Below are 20,065 nucleotides of genomic sequence, written 5' to 3' on the forward strand. Positions count from 1 at the left end.
CCCCTACACACACACACACACGCATATATAAATATGCATATAAATATATATGTATATATATATATAATTCCACAGGATTCCCTGCAGAGACACACACACACACACACAAAGCAACGGGCGCACACACCCACATCCAGATACAGAGGGTCTAGAGGGCATAACGAACCACAAGAAATTCCATCAACACCATAATAGCGCATGTATTGTCTTACGAATTTGCGTCGAAAAGGCTCATAAACGTGAGCAGGCCGGTGATAGCACAGATGTAGAAACAGAGAAATAGCAAAGGAATGTGTGTAGAGAGAGAGGGGGAGGGGGGGAGAAGGCAGGGGTTCTGCATGCTGCCGTATCAAAGATAATATAGAAAAAAAAAGCGACAAACCAACAGAATGTGAAGGGACGGATGGGAGTCAACGAATACGTGTGTATGAACGCGGCCACCACCTCTCACGCTGACACGGCGTGTTTTTGAATCCAGAACACCTGCCGCCCTACACGCACACGATCATTTGGCGATTAACGTACATGGAAACGCAGTTATAGAAGTGGGTGATGGCCGCTCCTAGCACACACAGATGCCATACTTGATGACTGGAGAAGTAGAGGTCGAATGTGCCTGGCGAGAGCGCCTCTGGGATGCGGAAGGCGTAGATAAAAACACCCACGCCGTACAAGGTTAGCATCAGTAGCAACCCTTTTACATATGGGGCGCTGATGTCTAACGGAATCATTTGCGAAATGTGAACTGTGGGAATGATCCCCGAGCCGGCCATGCAGACGTAGAAGATGATCTTCTTGGTGGCAAATGCCTCAGAGGTCCAGTGGCGAAAGAAGGGCCCAATGAGACCCACCACTCCAAAGGTGCCAATCATGGACAAGTACGCGTTGCGCCACTCTGGGGCGCAGCTCATGGTGTAGAAGCAGAAGGGCAGAAAAGAGCCCACGACGAGGAAGGTGATGCCGTAGTAGTCCAGGGCGTGCATGCGATGGTAGAGGTCTTCGCTCATATGGCACAGAAATGTGTGGAAGCACGCACTGCAGAGGAGACACATGACACATGCAAAAGAGAACGCGCCGAAGATGATGAAGGGCCACGCAGTGCGCGCGCCATCAACCAGGACCGGGTGCGCCGTGCGGTTCTCCTGGTGAAAAACATTGCCGGAGAGGTACTCTGGGATGATGTGATGCGTGAAAAGATGAGCTATCATCCCCAGGAAAAAAAGAACACCAATAAGGTGACTCCAAATATTGATCGTCTCATTATGCATGCTGAACAGGCTTTGGATACACTGCTTCCCTGTATAGTAAGCCCGATACCCACGCAGGATGTACATGTTTTCGCGTAGGTATATCGGCACATCTTGGATCACGTACAGAGGAAGTGATGTGTCGTCGTTATACGGTTTTGCGTGCTCGCAGTTCGCTTGCTTTCGCGCGTTCCGTATCTTCTCAGCATATGTGGCGTCCGAAGCCTTCAGGACACCAGGGAGGTTGTTCTTCAGCGTAGATGAGGACATGCTCACGCAAGCTAGATCAGGTGCCGACAACTTCGACGCAGTCTTCGAGTTCTTGCGAAACCGCATGGCGTAGTCTGTGGTAGGGTTAGTAGCAGTAGAATTAATGGGATTCGAAAGTGTAGGAGACGGGAAAGGAAAGTGACACTGAGAAAAGGACAAGATAGACGCTGCAGTCAAGCGTGTCTCTCTTTTTTTTTTTACATTTGCATTCCACGCTTGATTGCATGGGGGTACACTCCAAACTCTGACCCAGGCCTGCCCCACAGGCCCCCCCTCCGCCTGGTGGTGCAGCAGAGCGGTATACAGGTGTTGGAATGGTGCTGACCAAGTCACCTGAGCACGGCCTCTGATTCGGGCACTACACAGACCTAGCCGCCTCGCAGGTCACTCTTTACAGCCGCACCCGTTGGGCTGGTCGCCACGCGTTGGAGCCACATTGACACCCTTGTCCATTGTATCGATGGGGGCAGGCATAGGCACTGTGGCGGGCCACCCCGCCGCAACACCACACTGCGGACATTGCCGCTAGCATTAATAGCGACGACGCACTCCGAATCGGCTAATGGTGGTGGTGGTGGTGCTGGGGGAGGTTCGGTGGACTGCTTGTCTTTCGCACCAGAAATGGGTAATGGTCCCCTGCTGATGTGCGCTGATCGGTTTCCTGCCATGAGAGCTGAGGAAGTCAGAGTCTTTCCCCTCCTTTCCCTTCGAAAAAAAAAATAAAAAGGTGTGTGTATGTGTGTGAAGTGGAGATGGCAAGGGAGTGCCGGTTTCGCTGCAAGCGAGTTAGTCGTCAGAGTGGTCACCTCTGCGCCACCAGGGAAACACGCGAAGATCCGTTTTACCAGAAAATACGAATCGTATTAATAAAAAGAGCTGAAGGCGAACCTATCCGCACATGCCATCGCTTACTTTCCACAACTGGTACATGCTGATGCAATTGAAATAGTGTACAAAGGCTGCCATGGAGACGAAGAGGTGCCACATCTGATGACTAGAGAGCCAGCAGTCAAAGTGACCAGCGTAACGAGATTCGGGGAATTTGGTGACGTAGAAAAAAACGCCACTGGAATAGAGCAGCACCATCAAAAAGACGCCGAGCACTGTGGACATACTCGCCGCGTTAATTGGGAAAATAATGGTGAAGTGAATGATTGGGATCACTCCACTAAAACCCACTCCGAGGAACACACTTAAACGTACCCACACATGCCTGTGAAACGCATCGGTCCACGGGCCGATGATGCCGGCCATACCAAGAATCGAAATCGCCGTTATGTACACCGTCCGCACCACTGGTTGGCAGTGAAACATGACGTACAGAGGCGGCAGGAAACTAGACACGATGAGAGCTGTGATGCCTATAAAGTCCAGCCGCCCCATCGCTGTCATGACGCGGCAGCTGCAGTGACTGTTGAAGAGATGGTATAGGGTGCTGTTGAGCATGCAGATGAGAGAGCCGAAACAGAAAAAACCATACACTTGCTTGGTCGCGCCCAGTGACGGGGCCGTGATGACCTTGTTGAGAACTGTGGTGTACAGCAGAACAGTGAAAACGAGAAAAATGACAAAGGTGAGCATGTGCGAGTACACGTTGATGGTCTCGTTATGCCAGCCAAAGAGACTCTTGAAACACATACGAGCCGAGTAGAAGGCCCGGTAGCCGCCGCGGATGTACTGGTTGTACTTTTGCCACTGTGGGATTTCCTCGAACTTGTACAGAGGAAGCTCCCGATCGAGCCCCATGGAAAGCAAATTCCATTGCTGACTTCTCATCGCATCGAACGGCGGCGCCTTTGCTACGAGGGGGAAGTGGGGCTTGTGGCTTCCACCGTTGTGCGGCTGCGTTTTCCCATCCGTCACCGCCTGTCCCTTCGGATGCGGCGTTTCCCCGCTCTGGGCCGCAACCGAATATTTGGCGGAGGGGGAGGCTGCGGGGCTGACATCAGTGATGTGCTGCGTTTCTGCTGGGGATACCGGCACGATCGCTATCCTGGTTTCCCTGTGAGACATGACGGTGTCAAAGGGGACGGGGTAGCTGGGGGCGCTGTCGAGCCCCCGTCGAGTCTCCGAGGATGAATCAGCGTGACGGCCGTGCTGACTGTCGACGTCGTCCATGAAAAAATTGTGGTGTCGCTCAGTAGGGATGAAGGGTGGGGTCGCCACTGTCTCCGACGAGGAGTAGCTTGGCAGTGTGGCGTGGGCGCATTCGCTGCTCTCGAGACTATGGTGTTGCTGCACTGAGGAACGTGTTGGGTGTCTGCGATTTCCATCCACAGATAGAAAGGGCGCCGATGAGGGGCACTCTCGCATCAAGTCACCCAGTGTCAACTCATCATTTTCTTCTCTGTCAGCTAAGACTCGACTGTCTTCTTTAAGCTCTAGCGAGGACCACCGGGGGGCATCGTCCTCTAAAGTGATGTTAGTTGCCCTCCAAGACATTGTTGCCTCTGTTTATATATATATATATTTTGATTGCAACACACACTCACACACACACACACATACAGACGGGTACAGCGTCAGTAAACGTCCAAGGCCGGCAAGATGCTACCCCGCCAGCCCCCAATATTGGCATGCAATGACGAGATTGATCAGCGAACAACGGAGGCGGGGGGGTGACTGGTGGGCGAAGGATGATGAAAGTGTTGCGTTCTCACGGAGAGTTCAATCAGAACACAAAAGAAATTCAGGAACAATAACGAAGAGAACGGCAAGTAGGGGGGGTTGGAGAAGACAAGAGGCCGAGTATGGGGTAGGATTGGGGGGGGGGGGAGAGTGCGCTCGGCGCTCAAATGACCAAAGGCGCATCCTGCCGCTCTTTTAGCCATGGGGACACCACAATAGCTAATGTGCGATACCGAAGGTGTTCACGTGGTCTTTCTGGGGAGGGGTTGCAGTCGGTGTGTGTGTGTGTGTGTGAATATTATGACTGAAAAGCTCTATGGAAGACAAAAAAAAATGAGACGTGTGCCTCTTGCCTCGAATGTTTCGGTCACCTCTCCACGAAACGAAAAGAGAGGTCTGCTCTCTCTTCTCAGGAGCCTAAAGGCACACACATTCACCGTCACACGACTACACGCACCCCACAGAAAAAAAAAAATTCAGTGGTGACCCCATTACACATGCCACTACACCTTCCCTCCTTTTTTACATTTGGGGTCTCAAAAAAGCCACACAAGATAATGAGAAGATGCTGCTCACTTTGTGTGTTCCCCGCCTCCCTCCATCCGTTAAACGGTTCCCCTCTCACACACAAAACGGCGTAGCGAGTCGGTCCATTTTTTTTTGCGCAATGTGCAGGATTGTGAAGAGATGCACAATAATAATCAAAAGAGCAGAGGCGTTCAAAGCCACTGAAAACGAATACGAGATGAGCGACGACAGCCTCATGCACGTCCCGCATCTTCCCTATTCATTGCTGAGAGAGAGAGGGGGGGGGGGTCGAAAGAATGCAGTCTCAAGAAAGTGCGAGTGGCCCCTGGTGGTGGTGGAGCTGGAGGAACGGAAGGGGGTGGGAAAGTCACGAAGGGAGAACTCAGATCACCACAAGAGCGAAACAGTGACTTCATTGCTCCCTGCCCACACACGCCTCACGGAAGGTCACTCCCTCCCCTCCCCCCCCCCCCGCCGCCAGTGGGAGAGAGACAGCAGACCACGAAAACGAGACATTTTAAAAGACGTGAGGAGCACCAAAACAACAAAAAAGGACGCCCAGCAAGAATTCGCTCACCTAACTTGCCCTCACAGCGATTACGAGCACAGGTGTGTGTGTGTGTGTGTGGTGGTGGTGGGGGAGCCACAAAACGGGATCAGTGGATACCATGACAACAAGAAAGAAAATGGTAAAAGAGTCGAATCACCTTTCACTATTCAGAGACGAGACGAGAAGAAGCAGAACAAAACAGTAAAAGTGCCAGGAAGTGTTGCGTGATCGTTTGCGCCTCGTTGAATGAGGGTCGGGGGTGGAGGTGATGATTGGGATTGTATGGAGGGAGTGGCGCGGGGGACCCCTCCCCCACCCCCCCCAAAAAAAAAGGCACTCACATTTTTTCCCTCCAGGCGAACATAATAGAGTACCGAATACGAATGCGACACACGTCGTCAGAGAGAGAGAGAGAGCCACGGAGCAGAGGAAAACAAAGGATTGGGGGTGGTGTCTTGTGACATTCTTCGAGTCGGCCGAGCAGGTTTCCAAACCGGATAGGAAAGGTCATCGAGAGATAAGGAGAGGGGGGGGGGCATCGGAGGTGGTGTTGCACACACACGGCATAGTGTTTAGAATCTGAAGAGAGGTTCCGTTACAGAGAGGTCTATGCTCCCTCGTATCGAGACTTTATAGGACGCAATGCGCGTGTGCCCACAAGCCACGTTGGCGTAATGCTTCCACGACAAGTGTGTCGCGGGCTTTGGAGGTGGGAGGGGGGGGGGAGGGCGTTGATGCTACGACGATGTCGTTCTTGTGAGATTCTTGCGTTGCTTTTCATTCGGTCACGTTTTTTTCTCTCTTTTTCGCGGGGCTGTCGCGGTCAAATCTCGGCCCATTGCAAACTCAGAGTCGGTGCGGTTACCTGCGGCAGGACGCTGGGGTCGAGTCCAGTGCATCTTTTCATCGAGCCGAGCTGTACACCCGGTTCGAAAGCTGGCTCCATGCAGCCACCACCTCCGCTCCGATTTCGGAGCCGGGGCATGCTTGCTCGGCTTTATCATCCTGAATGACCATGAGCCGACTCGGGCACGACAAGCGAACGAGGCTGTTGGCGACAGCTGCGAGGCACGATGAGTTGGTAGCCTCGCTGACTGTTTCGCGGGGACGCTTCCGGAATTTCAGGTGAGCAATCGGTCCATCAGAGGCGGACGGGTCTTGATAATGTGCACCGTGAACGTAAAGACACTCCCGCGGTGGCAGTGATCGAACCCAGCGGCAGAATCGTGACTGCTCGATCGTTGCCCGCACCTGGGCGGCGTGCACTTGTTTCGAGTCAGGGATTATGATGAGAATCGACACGGCTATAGTCAACGAGGCGTTTTCCAGCCATTTTAGCAGATGCGAAAATGCTGCCGCGATAACCTCATGGTCGAAGGGAGGATTGCACTCCAGTCGTAACAGGTGGTGTGAGTTTGACACCGACGCCGTCGTGGACACGTCACCACCACCACTACCACCACCACCACTAGTAGGGCAGCGAGCAGGGGACGCTACATCCTCAACCGCCCCACATGAGGACCTCTCAGCTGCATTCACCGCCGCGATGCATGCCGCTGCGTCACAGCAGCCGAAGAAGTTTCCAAGTGAGCCGAAGTCAGCATCTGTGTCATGAAAGACGGAAAAGAAGAAAGACCGCGTTGCGTTGAAGGGGCTTGAAAAGCATTCTGCGATGACGGTCGGACGCTGGGTCGAGAGCAGCCCCTGATGGTGGTGCTCGAAAACGTCGATTACCGAAGGTGGTACAGCGGCTTGCCACCCGGACTCTTTTTCCATCCTGCCCCCACTAAGGCCATGATAACGCAGAAGCAAGCGCGCCAAGGCGTGCAGGAAGAGGAGTTTCGTCGTCGTTGGCGCCGCCACTGGGCGCTGAGCAGTGTAGCGGGCGTGCAGGCGTAGCACGACATCAGCTCCTATGGGGATGCGAAAGCGGAGAGCGGCGTCACTCAGCACTGTCCATTCCACATCGTACTGCTCTTGACAAGGGACGGTGTCGCTACACGACGATGCCGATGGAACGAGCCAGTCCCGCAAGCGCACCCACTCGCTAGAGCTCTCGACACCTCGCACTAGGTCGATTACAATGGCTGTCCTACCCGACCCGCCGATGCCACCCGATGGGGGAGCGGATTCCAGCACCCCCAACAGGCGTGCATCTCCGCTTTCCAAGTACACTTTTAGCTCCCAGGGTCGTTCCTCGCCGCCGTTGTATTTTTGCATTTGCACGGCCTCCCTGCGTTGCGCCAGCTGTTTGCGCGCAACGTAGAAAATGTAGGTCACCTCGTCCGTTAGTTGCCACGCCCGCTTGCGCTTTTGATTGAAGGAGGTGTCCATCTTGTTGGCCGCCCCGCAAAGTTTGTTGAGACACAAATCGAGGACGTTTTTGGAAGCATGATGGGGCTCGATAGCCTCCAGTGCTGGTAAAAGTGCATCGTGGTAAAAGGGCTCGGGTATGGCGAGGCGGAGGTTCTTGATTGAAACAGAGCGCTGCAACTGCGCCGACGTGGTTGCAGCAGCGTCGTCCGTGGTCTCTAAGGGCTCAACGACCCCCCGTATATCACCCTGGTCATACTGCATTGCTACCAGACGCAGGCGCCCCGCACCAATGGGCATTACTTCTGGCACCTCCACGACTTCCGCCTGCCGGCGGACGTCGATAATGGGATGAACCCACCGCCTTGTCCGCTGCACGCACTCGGTATCCCGGACACCGGGGGGGTTGGACGTCGTTACGGCAAGGCTCTGGTGGCCTTCGAAGATGGCGCTGGGTAGGAGTCCCCTGGCGTGCGATGAAGACGAGCTCGGCAGGTGTGCTTTGCACAGCCGCCCGAGCTCCTCTTGCACAGTCAAGGCAGCTCTGTAGCGGAGGAGCTCCTCCAGTAGGCTCTGCATTGCTTCTGATGACGCGATGCGGATGCGCGAGGTGGACCTAAAGGGAGAATGAATGTGCCGCTGGTGTGTTCGTTGGCAACATAGAGTTGACTGATCTGTCGTGGCGCAAATGTGAGCAGCAGTAGTGGCGGGGAGGGGGGGGTGCGACGCGGCAGTGAGCATGAATGTTGCGGGTGCGCAGAGGAGATGATGAAAGTGGTGCGGAGACAGCGAACACACGAAGCGTGTACCTTTCCTAGACATCAAGGTAGGCACGTGTCAACTAGGGGATGAGGTGAGGCCAGGAGAGGCGGTGCGACCTTCGCACGAAATCACACATCATCTCGAAGGAAGCATCTTGGGCACTGAGCAGAGCGAGCAATACGCTCACGTAGGCTCATTCCGTAGCAGTAACGTGTGCAGAGCACCGAGGAGGAGGGGACCCCACAAGAAGCGGGGTAGCGCGAAAACCAAACTAGCACGGGAAGGCTGTAGGACGACTACAGACACGCTCGGCAGCAACGCGGCGCCTACTTTCTTCGCGCTCATTGTGTGTGAGGGAGGGAGGAGACACACCCCTCTAACTCCTCCCAGAGGCCCAGAACAGTTTGCTGGAACTGTTGAATCACTGACTCTTGGATATCGTCGATGCTGCGGCTGAGCACGTCGACAGCGGCGTTGTCCATCACATTGTTGCCTGTCGTGCTCAGTTGTCGAATTTGCACCTTGAAGCGCTGTGCGGCCTCTCGCTTGGCGGCTGCGAGACTCTTGCGGAATACGGCGGTCCTCTGCCGCGTTGACGACTCGTCATCGTTGTCACAGGCGTTCTGATGGGTTTGCTGGCAGAGAAACGCGTGCACGACGCTTCTCAGTTGCAGGTCCAGCTTGTGGGTGTGGGGGGTTTCGACAGCCTTGGCCGTCCGCAGGAGACACGCGTTCTCATTGAGCGGCTCGTCCTCGCGTAACCTGAGCAACCGAGCGCGGAGAACGTCCTGGTACTGCCGCTGGCACTCGTCCCACGCTTCAGGCTGCTGTAGCGCCACTTCAAAGAAACCCGCAGCGGTTTCTGCCAATGTGCCTGGGCAGTTCTTATCTAGCGTAACCCCTCGCGTCGCGTGTACCACCAGCCCCCACGGCTGCGTCGTCGCAGTCCACTGCCACCCCTCCACTTCACATGCGTTCCGAGCTCCATGATCCACAACACCTGTCGCCACACAGCAGTGGTCGAACAATGCGTCCATAGAGCAAATCACTGGTGGCGGTACCCACGCAGGCGCATTGGCCTTCTCCCCGTTGGACGCATCCCATGATTGATCACGCTGTGCGTTGCGTGCGAGGCACACATCTAGCGGTGTGGAGAAGCGAAGTTCAAAAAGTGGAATGAAGGGTTGCTGCGACTGCGCTGCGGTGATCGAGGCATCGTGGAGTGATGGCAAAGAGTACGCCTTTCCTTCAAGGGTGCGGCACAGTTGGTAATAGCGCTCTCGCATGCTTCGGTAGTGCATGTTATCTTCCACGAATACGATGGGAACGACCACATGCGCGGTCTCGTCGCAGCCGGCAGTCTCCTCGATACATGCGTGCAGCGTCGACTGCGTCAGTTCCAGCAGCCGCCTCGTGGCTCGCTTCCAAAGCAGAGGATTGAACTTACGTTTTCCTGCCGAGGTAGCTGGATCTGTTGTTTGTGTTGCTGCTGCTGAGAGATCTTCAAGTACCTCATCGAGTTGCAGAACAGAGTGTATGCGACCGCGACTGCGCCCGCCGAAAAGCGGTACCGTTCCCAACGTGCCGTCGGGTTGTAGGACGTAGTGTTGCGCAGCGGCGAGAAAAGTTGACTTACCAGAGGCGGGGATTCCCGTGACGAGGATGAGGAGCACCGACGGGTGCCGCGCGGCAGCGGCAGCAGTTGGGCATACAGGATGCGTCTTCACACGCAAGCACATAGGGAGCTAAGGTGGTGGTATCGAGGTACACACAGCGAGTGAGAGAGAGAGAGGAGGGTGGGATGGGGTAGATTACTAACAACATTGAGATGAAAACAAAAAAAAAACGATGAAGAGGGGGCGGGACAAGGAGGCCCTCTTCTACCCGCACGCGAATACACACACACACAATTTTGTCCCATAGGGGATGGCAAACGGAAAGGGTAGGCGAGACGAGTACATCACCAACGGCTGCACCACTTGAGAGTCCGCAAAGATCTCCGGCCGTTATACAACGCCTTACCTCCTTCTCCCCCTCCCCTCTCCCCCAAATCCCGTTGAACAGAGCGACGCGTCAACCCCCCCCCCCCCCCCCACCAGAAAAAAAAAACGCGCACGTGTGCGTCACCATCAAGCGTGTTGAGTCGACGACACCTAAAATGGCAAAATGTTTTTTTCTTATTTTTTTATTCAGTTGCATCAACTGAGATTTCTTGCAGAAAATGTGATGATACACGCGTACTCCCGACACCCCGTCGCACAAAAATGGAAAACAGATTTCGCCATCATCACAGCAGCTCCATCTTGTCTTTTTTTTTCCGTCTTTCCCTCCACTTGAAACGAGTGGCCGTTCTGCTGCACGTGCGCCACGGCAGCGTTACGACCGCATGCGTCGGCAGGTGAACAGGATGTTGTTGCGTGCAGTACGCAGCTGGCGCTGATCTTTTTCCGTGTGTGTTTCGCTGAGACCGTTCGATCTCCCCACCCGCTCTTCTTCGAGGCCGCTGCCGATGTCCACGGATGCAAGCTTGCATTCCTCCTTCTCCTCGCTCAGCCGATCCATGAGCTGGGTAAGATAGACACGCAGCTCCATATCTGTGAATTGATCTTGCAACTCGAACATGCGCGAGACTTCAACAAAGGAAAGCAGCCTCGACTCTGCTGTCGGATCTTTTTTTACAACCGAGATCTCCTTTGCACCGCCGTCCTCCGGTGAGACAGCGGCGGGCCTGGCTCGACAATAGATCCACTCTCCCTTGTTGTCGCGCACCTTGGAGAAAAGTAGCAGGCGCTGCGCAGCCACCTCAGTGGTCTCTTGCACCAGCACCGAGTTGAAGTGGCCGACTCGAATCACAATCGTCGCAGCAACCAGCTCTCGCCAAACACTGCGCCAAACAGATGGCGCGACCCACCGCTGATACCGCTTCAGGAGTCCACACGCCACCTCTGTCTGACTGATCCATCGCGCACGGAAGGCTTGACTACTGCTACCAGACGATTCCGTGTAGAGTGGATTTGTCAGGAATTTCAACGCGAAGAAGACTTCGCTCATAGCAAAATTGCAACGTGCAATCACCTCCTCCTTTGTTGTTGTCAACTCCCACTGGACACAGGAGCGCCGAGAGACATCGGCTTCCAAGAGGACCCTTTCACAGTACTCCAGCTCCGCTTCCGTCGAGGGTGTGCACGACTCCCCCCCCGTCGCTTGGGTGCTCATTGAAATCACGAAGTTCCGCTTCACGTATGACTGCATGACACCGAGATACTTGTCCATGGGGGCGTTCTGTAGAAGAGTTGAGGCGACAACGCAGGATATCTGCCATATTAGTGTAGCGCAAACGAGGCGCCGCAGCTGTACTTCGCGACCGGAGGACTGTCCCTGCTTTCCAGGCCCTACCGGCGCGGGGTCTTTGAATTCCAGACGATCTAATGCCAGTCGGCTCACCATGATCAAGAGCTGGTGTCCCACGTCGCGGCTTGCTCGGGAGTGTGCAAAACGGTCGGAGAGGACACGATAGACGTACGACGTCATACTCAAGATCGACTCGCGCTTCCTCCACGATAAGGGAGCAATCTTATCCTCTTTAGCGCACTCACCCACCGCCGCGGCGGCCGCGGAGAGACACGCTTCGCTATTGACCGATAGCGTGCAAATGTGATGCAGGAAGTGAAGCAGCTTCGGTAGCAAAGAATTACGCAGTTGTCGCTCTGCTTCGGGGCGCTGTATATCAGATGAGGTTACTTGCGGCGACATTTGCGAAGCGTCACGGATCGTATCAATGGTCTTTTCCATGACGTCAGAGATGTTCGGCAGTTCGTCCAACGTCATGTTGGCTGCGAGCGCGAGCGACAGTGCAGAATCGAACGTTTGTGCCATGACCAGTCTCGTGTAAAAACCAGACGAAGAGGCGGACGCGGCGGCGGCGAGCCGGCGCTGATGGTGGCGAGTTGGAAGTACACGCTGCAGAACACCGAAGCAGGCGACAACCAGCTTCCGCACGTTTTCCTCAGCCGCCTGGAACGGTGGCACATCTGCCGCTGCTGTGCTCGATTTCAAAATGCGCTTGTGAACTGAGTAAAATCGATGAAGTATGGCGATGTTGCGGTTAAAGGAGTCTGGCAATACATGATGATCTCTAATCGAGTCCATGAAAGTAGTCAAGTCTGCCATTAGCTCCGCCGCAACAGCGACGAGATCGGCGTGTTCCGCTGGGCTCAGGTCTTTTCGCGCAGCGAGTTCGACTTGTAGCCTCACGGTAATCCAACTAAGCTGAAGGGTCTTGTTCTCTCCCCTGACTCCCTCCACCATAGCCGTTTTAGCCTGTGTCCCAGAAGAGATGTTGCCCGTCACGCCCACTGGCCGCGAATCGCGCGCAGAGCCTTGTACCACTGACGAGATATACCGCAAATGCACACCGATAATATGTTGCATGCGACGTGTAGAGCGCATCGCAAGCTGCACCAATTCACTTGATGCGCTGCGACAGTTCCCTAGGTTTTTGAACCGATACAGGCAGTACACGATGGCGGACTCCACCACGTGCAGACGCATGATGAAGTCCTCATTAAAATTGCATTCCGACGCAATTCTCGCTTCATTTCCTTGGTCTGGAAAATCCCCCTTCACGAAACCGCTTCGATTCTTTGCGGGTACTGGCGGGGCCGGCGCATCCAAGAACTTCTCCAGTGCCCTCAGAAGAGAAAGTGTGGCCTTTCCTGCGGTGGCGTTCGTCTTCTCCACCCGTGATGGATCACCCTCCATCTCCTCGTCTTCCGCCCCATCCCCCGACTCCTCGACAACCTCACTTTCGTTCAAGTTATCAACACGAGTCACAACGGAAAGCATTTGACGGATGCGATACTTCGTGTCGAGGGCCCTCAGCGAGGGGATGGTGTCTGCTTCAAGCGCTCTCAAGTACTCTCGCATCAGCGGCTCTGTGCACTCCACCGCGGCGCTGAAGAGGTCTTGGTCAAAGCGCAGCTCACTCATGCCAGTGGCATACTGTGTGAGCACCATAAGGCGCTCTTTCACCCCCATGGAGCCAAACAAAGACACGTCCCGCTCATGCTTGCCACTTCTTTCAACCTCGACGCGGCGTCGCTCCTCGGCGATGCGAGCCGCGGTGCGCATGGCTGTGTAGGCGGTTGGCGCCCATGCTTTTTCACGGCCGGTCGCAATGCACGTGATGAAGAGCCACTCGTGCACTGTGAGTTCCCGCACAGCAACAATCTTATCCGTGTGACGCAGCAAGCTCAGATTTAAAAGAGCACCGCGCAGCGCTGTACAGGCAAAATTGGAGTACAACGTCTCGTGATTCACAGGCGGTGAAAAGTGGTGCAGCGGCATATTTTGAGGCGCTTGAGCAGAAAATCGCCTCCGGCTGAGTTTTGCTGTAAAGGCAAGCAACTTTGGAATTAACATCAGTATCTCCGCGGGTGTTACCGCATTCCTCTTCGACTTTCCGTACACGTCTCTCAGCAAAACACTGTACTCGCGCTCTGTACCCCCCTCTGCGCCGGCTTTGGAAGCAAGGGCCTCGATGTAGTCGCCTGCCAGACCTTCGTCCGCTGGGGGGAGTCGCCGAGCAATTTCATCTACGATTTCTGACAGGTCGATGTTGTAGGTTGTGGGAAGGAGGGCTTGAATCCACCGCGGCAGTCCTGCTAAAAAGGTACCCACCTCTTCGTTTTGCTTGAGAACCCAGCGCGGCACCGACGCCGGTAGCCAGTCCTGCCTGGCCACGTTGTGCGTGTCTTTGTCAGCGATCCGAATACAGGCAATCGTGATGACCACAAGGATCAAGTTAATTGTCCGCGCTGTCGCGTATGGACGGGGAAGGAGATGTAGAATGATGGCGGCAAAGATTGCATTTACATGCGGTGCGCGACCGCGCACTGGAATATTGAACAGCGCGAAACGGTTCAGGATGGAAGCAGCACTACTCTCCGGGACCGGGGGTGGGAGCTGCAGACAGAGAAGTATGCACGGGATCTGTTTCGCAAGGGGCACCCTATTCGTTTCAGCGATACGCTCGAGATGCGTCATGGTTCCACTCTCCGCCGTTTCTTTGCAACGTGCGCCTCGCCCGCTATCGCGTTCTTCATTTTCCCACTGAAAAGCAAGCCGTGCCGCCGTGTTGTGCGTTGAGCGGGATAGATCATTGACCAATGTATTGGGGAGGCGGCGCAATCCACGTTCTTTCTGAGGGCCCATCCGTTTCAGGAGGGTCATTACAGCGGCATTATACCCCAACATGTTTTTTTCTTCACCCTTCTTCTTCTCCGTACGAGGCACCTACGCGTATCTCACGCGGTTGCAAAGGCGACCGTCACGCACCGCAGATGCGTGTGCGGAGTCCCTCTTTCTGCGACGAACAGAATGTGGGGAAAGGGAAAACACGAATGGCGACCCAAGCCAGTGGTGATGCGTCTGGCTAAACGAGTGCCACATGCGAGTGAATGTGAAGGGGCTTCGCTGTGTGGCGACGGAAGCGAGTGGGTGGGTGGGGGTGAAGGGACACAGCGCACAAGAGTCGTAAAACAGCAACTACAGCTGCGCTCGCTTTCTAGTCAGTGAGGTTTGGAGGAAGGAGGGAAGGAGGGAGGGGGAGAGGGGAGGGGAGAAGGAGGGGTGCGAGTTTTTTGTCACACGTTTGCACTCACTGCCCCGTTTCTGATGGTGACACAAGCACAGCGAAGAGGCTCCACTTAAAAAAAGAAAGAAAAAATAGCAGGCAGAGAAACCGTCCCGTCCATGCGGCAGTGCAGACGTGGGACATGCACACCCAGGCACGCGATAAGAATATATTCAAAGGCTATACATAAAAAGAGCCGGCGTGAAGTGAGGTGGGGTGGTGATGGAGATTGAAGAGTGAGGTTGAGTATAAGAGACAAAAGAGGCAAGGGACCGGCAGGGGAGGAGGGGGGGGGAGCAAAGGCCAACAGATGCAAAACTTTGGACCCCCTATCCTCCATCTTGCGGTTTGGTTACAGTGAGATGGGGTGGGGGTGTCCTGCTGTTCGTCGTAATCCATTCTTTTTTCCATATAGTTGGTGTGCGTGTAGTTCTTGCGCTTCATACTTTACACGCTAGCTGCAGGCTTTCACTGACGCATGACCTCTTCTATCAATTCCATGTCCTTTGGGATAGTAGCTGTCAAGACAATGCTCGAGTACGGGTACCAGTCGGAGAATCCCGCCTCCGGCACCAGTGGCCCGTCCGGGTACGCTGGGTTCGGGACAAACATTTGCTGCTGTATGGTGCACAGGTCTGTTATCAGGGATGCCTTCGCCCTCGACAGTCCTTCAAAGGCCACACGTTGGACAAACAGGAAGTGCACGGCATTTAGAGCCTCTGCGGTCATACTTTTAGCCCATATCGAGGTTATGTGCGCGTCGCACACAGACACCAGGAGGGAGGGTGTTGTCCCTGTCCCGCTGGCATCGTAGTAGCGATGGAACGCAGCGAGAGCATGCTGCAGGTAGTCTCCACGGCTCCACGGACACTGCGCCCGATGCACCCCATCTTTGCAAACGTTGATGTCCTCGTCATTTGGGGATGGCAAGATAAGAATATCATCTTCGATTTGCATCCCAACACCGCCGTGAAAGACGACTGGTAAGTGTGCTTTCTCAAGACCAAATAGGGCCGCTCTTTGTGCGCTTGGCATGTATACACCAGGTTCGACGGTGTGCATCATGCCTCCATGAAGGACCCGCGGACTGAGCCGCTGCTCTCGCGCGACCTCTTTTTTTTCGCTCGTTCCAGTGAGTGGCCACGGTAGGCTGCTTGGCTCTTCGTGGATGTCAAGGCCAAAGAAATGACCAAACGAGTGGGCGCAGAAGCAAGATCGCACCAGTGCAAGGGGTACTCGCTGTTCATGCGACGATGCTGCTTCTTGAGCGATGTCAACACCAAGAAAACACAGCAACGCCTGCGTTTCGTCCATGTGCATTCGAGCTACTTCACCTATTGTGACCCCTGGCCCCATGCGTTGAAGCAGCTTGCGCTGAATCTGAAGTAGCCCCTTATACAGCGGGACATATGAAGGGGGGAAGTGGGGGCTGCCGATCGGAAGCGTTCGCGTGCAGTCTGTGGGGACGCCGTCCACTTCTACTCCGGCATCCACGCGCACGACGTCACCCAATGTGGCCACACCGTCGTTACTGGTGAAGTGGATTTCGGTGCCGCGCACTCCACTCGCCACCACGGGAATATATGCAGAGCGTGCTTGGGCAGTCGCTCCCCCGCGCGCGCTGATATCACAAACGGCACGCTGAAACTCACAGTGCAGGACGTGCTCCGAGAGCGTGGCGGGGGCGCGCTGCATGATCCGCAGAAAGGCGTCTTCGGTAGCGCGGGCACTACGCAGGTGCTGCCGTAGCTGTGAAGGACTCTTGGTCTGCCGGTATAACCACGTGTACGCATTACTACGACGAACAGGCAGACACACTTCCATCTTGACACCCAGTTCGCGGTCCGTGTTTTCGAATGGGGTGGTGATGGTTACCAGGGGATCACGCCCTCGTGAGGTACGAGGTGCGCTGCCTCGCGTGGGTGGCGCATTGGCGGTGCCGGACACGAGTCCGGGGGTGTACCCGGCGACTGCCAAGTAGCGGACTTCAATCAGACCACACGAGGACTGCGGCCCTGGTTTAGCTGTTGTTTCGAAAGCGAGAGGGCGTGGCAAGTTTACCAGAAGCGGTGTGCTGCTCAGCGTGGAGAAGAGTGCCTCAAGGGGGTGATGGAAGACAGAAGGGCCGTGGGCTGCTTTAATGGCCTTTCTCAAGGCCACCGACGTTGTGGGCTGGCGAACGCGGTATCGTCTACCATCCCAACGCAGCTGTTGCGGATACGCTGCAAACATACGCGGCATGACAGTGAGCGCGAGCTGCCTTCCTAGTTGCTCCGCGCTTTCCAGCAGCGACGTCGAGGGCGCGAGGTTGCCGTGCTCTGCCCACTTCTTTACCTGCTCCTGTGTCATGTCTGTAATGAACGACATCAATGCCTTGCAGACTGTACGCACCTCGTTAGTCGTGACCACGTTCTCGTGGGTGCCGGGTCGTGATATGCCACCAGCATGGTCATCAGAGCAGAGAAGGCGCTTGTATTGGCTAACTCCCGCTTCCTCAGATCCCCACACTAACGTCGAGGTGTCGGTGGTCACGGGTGGTACACAAAGAAGGGTTCGCGTAGCGGTACCCTTCATGTATTTCGCGAACGCTGCAATGGTGACCTGTACATCTTCGGTGATCGCCGACGAAGGAGGGGCGAGTTGGCGCCTCATTGGGACGCACACGCCGAAAAGGTGGTACCACAAGGAGTCATGACGATGCGGCCACAGGATATCATGGCTATATAGAGATTCATCGGCGGCGGGAAGCAAAACAATGGAGTTATCAGGGAGGCAGTCCAGAAACCGCCTTCGCCGGTCCGCGTACTCCTGTGCGCTCACTTCGTTGGTGGCTGAACTTGTGTCACCAATCCAGCGCGTCGAGCCATACGTGGCTGACACAAGATGCTTGCGCGCTGGTGCGGCGCGCCATGCTCGAAGAAGCATGTGAGCTTTTCATGACCGGCCCAAGGGATGAGGATGGGGTGTCTGTGTGCGCGTGTGTGAAGCAAATTAATGGGAGAAGCGGCGCGTGCTTCACTACATCGTTGCCGTATCGCAGCTAAAGGATAGAGCGTCTTCCGGTTTTCAATCAAGTGTGCGTGTGTGTGTTGGAGAGAAGGGGGGGGGGCTGAACGACGCGGCAAAAAAAACTGGACCGTACGTGAAGAGGGCTGAAAGGGCAGAGGGAGGGGGGTGGGGAGAGTTTTCAGAGATACAAGACTCATACTTGATGCGATATACGTAACTCACAAGACGTGCGTGCATGCGTGTGCGTGTCTGTGTGCCCTTTGCGTTTCACCAAAATGCTGAGATGCGCATAAGTAGATCAGCACATATCCGCACATGAATGTATTTTCGTTTACACCGAAGCCGCCGCCCCATCCACGCAAAAGGATCATCTATGCACACACACACACACACACACAACTATATATAAATATAGATATGTACATATATACTGAAGCCTCGAGCATCGCCTCACGAAATTCGCCACCACGAGCCGTTTTCGAGATGAGAGGAAGACACTTCATGTCCCGTTGAAAATGGTTTAGCGATTTTTGTTGTTCCTATTTCTTTTGCACATGTCGATGGGAAGGAGGAAGAGAGGGGGAGGAGGAGGAGGAGGAGGAGGTTGGGGGGTGGGGCAGGTGAAGATAGTAAGCAGCCCCTCTTCCCTTTCCCAAGACCCACACTCCTTGTCACTTCACCACAGCAACATTTCTACGGCAGAAGTACCAGAGCGGTGGTCTGCACAAGGGCCTGGTGGAGGCCCGATACAAATAGAGCACACACACACACACACACAAAGTGAGAGTCCCTCCAAAAAAAAAAATGCAAGCGTTTCACAGCTGTTGCAGCGGCATTCTTGTGGAGCGGGAGGAAGAGAGACCTCTCAAAGGTACGTGTCTCAAAAGCGAGGGCGTATGTTCTGCCCAAGCACCCAAGAGTTCACACAGATGCTTCAACTCCCCCTCTCCACATTCGGCTCCGCTATCAGAGGGCCGAAAGCTGCTAGCGAGTGCTCTTTCTTATATTTGTGAGAATCCAGGTGTGTGTCTCATTTGGGGGGAGGGAAGGGAGGGGAGGGGAGGGAGGGAGGGGGGGGGGGGAGGGGGGGGGGTGTAACGAAGACTTAGGCGATTTTCTGCTTGATAAAGTACTGCTCCAGGTATCGCTTAGACCACACGCTGAGCCCCAAAGCGATGAACATATTGAGTACAACACTAAGGATGCACAAGTAAAAGGCAGAATTGACGGTATGGTCAAAAAAATACCGCCGTGTCTGGTACATGCGGAGCTCGTCCACGGTCGTCTCCACGGACAAGTTTAACATGCGCAGGCGGTCGGCGTAGTCAGCCATCTCTGGTGGCTTGTCCACCACGACGGCGCCGTCCTCTAGCTTGGGAGGCTCCACGATGTCATTGGCGGCGCTGAAAGACATTTCAAAGCGCATCGCAGGTTTTCTAAGGGGCAGCAGGAAGCACATTTTGTAGGTGCCGGTCTGCTCAGCGTAGAAGAATATCTGCGAGATGTCGCCAAAGGTGTCGATGTTGTCCCTCAAAGGGATTTCAGGACCGCGCTTGAATGCCGCGCTACTGGGCGCATAGAGCTTTGTGCTGATCCCAGCCAGGCGCGGGTCGATACAGCGGTGCTGAAATGTGACCAGGACGGGGTCACCCTGCGGATCGCGGTAGGCGTGGTAGTCTGTGCAAAACTCTTTCCCTGGCAGCAACTTCACGTAGACCCCAGCGTGAATGGATGTGGCAGCGTCGACGCTTGCACACAGCAAGGACACCAACAAGAGCGCTAGGAAGCGCAACGGGACTAACCTCGCCGACATGCGCCTAATCATCAGGTCAGGAGTGCCCAGGCAGAAGGTGAGGCGCGCGCTACTCCCTTTTACGCAAAAAAAAATGCACGAATCACGCACACGGCCGGTCAACGCTTGTGTGCCCGAAACACCCACAAAAAAAGCGGGGGAAGTAGCCGGGAGACGCCTTTGCTTTCTTCCTGACACTCTCGACGACGCCCTCCCCCCTCTCCCCTCCCTCCCTCCTACAAAAAAAAACCTTCAGGGCAGGGTGCCGAAGCAAATCTTGTTGATTCTTTCACCTATAGTTTTGGAACCGCGAGGAGGGCCGTCTTGATTCC

General features: G+C 55.0%; 7 protein-coding genes across 7 annotated transcripts; all 7 read right to left on the reverse strand.

The window, feature by feature from the left end:
- Positions 1–491: 491 nt before the first annotated feature.
- On the reverse strand, positions 492–1,583 carry JKF63_00828 (uncharacterized protein; the record flags this gene model as incomplete). The annotated part of the gene is made up of 1 exon (XM_067896877.1): positions 492–1,583. The coding sequence occupies one exon, from the start codon at positions 1,581–1,583 to the stop codon at positions 492–494; it is 1,092 nt and encodes a 363-aa protein (XP_067753034.1).
- An 822-nt stretch (positions 1,584–2,405) lies between these two features.
- JKF63_00829 (uncharacterized protein) lies at positions 2,406–3,959 on the reverse strand (the record flags this gene model as incomplete). The annotated part of the gene is made up of 1 exon (XM_067896878.1): positions 2,406–3,959. One exon carries the CDS (start codon positions 3,957–3,959, stop codon positions 2,406–2,408), a length of 1,554 nt encoding a protein of 517 aa, XP_067753035.1.
- A 2,167-nt stretch (positions 3,960–6,126) lies between these two features.
- On the reverse strand, positions 6,127–8,115 carry JKF63_00830 (uncharacterized protein; the record flags this gene model as incomplete). Its single annotated transcript, XM_067896879.1, has 1 exon — positions 6,127–8,115. One exon carries the CDS (start codon positions 8,113–8,115, stop codon positions 6,127–6,129), a length of 1,989 nt encoding a protein of 662 aa, XP_067753036.1.
- A 524-nt stretch (positions 8,116–8,639) lies between these two features.
- JKF63_00831 (uncharacterized protein) lies at positions 8,640–10,037 on the reverse strand (the record flags this gene model as incomplete). Its single annotated transcript, XM_067896880.1, has 1 exon — positions 8,640–10,037. One exon carries the CDS (start codon positions 10,035–10,037, stop codon positions 8,640–8,642), a length of 1,398 nt encoding a protein of 465 aa, XP_067753037.1.
- Positions 10,038–10,674: 637 nt separating this feature from the next.
- Positions 10,675–14,343, reverse strand: JKF63_00832 (uncharacterized protein; the record flags this gene model as incomplete). The annotated part of the gene is made up of 1 exon (XM_067896881.1): positions 10,675–14,343. The coding sequence occupies one exon, from the start codon at positions 14,341–14,343 to the stop codon at positions 10,675–10,677; it is 3,669 nt and encodes a 1,222-aa protein (XP_067753038.1).
- A 1,057-nt stretch (positions 14,344–15,400) lies between these two features.
- Positions 15,401–17,857, reverse strand: JKF63_00833 (uncharacterized protein; the record flags this gene model as incomplete). Its single annotated transcript, XM_067896882.1, has 1 exon — positions 15,401–17,857. One exon carries the CDS (start codon positions 17,855–17,857, stop codon positions 15,401–15,403), a length of 2,457 nt encoding a protein of 818 aa, XP_067753039.1.
- A 1,189-nt stretch (positions 17,858–19,046) lies between these two features.
- On the reverse strand, positions 19,047–19,766 carry JKF63_00834 (uncharacterized protein; the record flags this gene model as incomplete). The annotated part of the gene is made up of 1 exon (XM_067896883.1): positions 19,047–19,766. One exon carries the CDS (start codon positions 19,764–19,766, stop codon positions 19,047–19,049), a length of 720 nt encoding a protein of 239 aa, XP_067753040.1.
- Positions 19,767–20,065: the final 299 nt, after the last annotated feature.

The sequence above is a fragment of the Porcisia hertigi genome, chromosome 36, assembly GCF_017918235.1.
Source record: "Porcisia hertigi strain C119 chromosome 36, whole genome shotgun sequence".
Taxonomy (NCBI): domain Eukaryota; phylum Euglenozoa; class Kinetoplastea; order Trypanosomatida; family Trypanosomatidae; genus Porcisia; species Porcisia hertigi.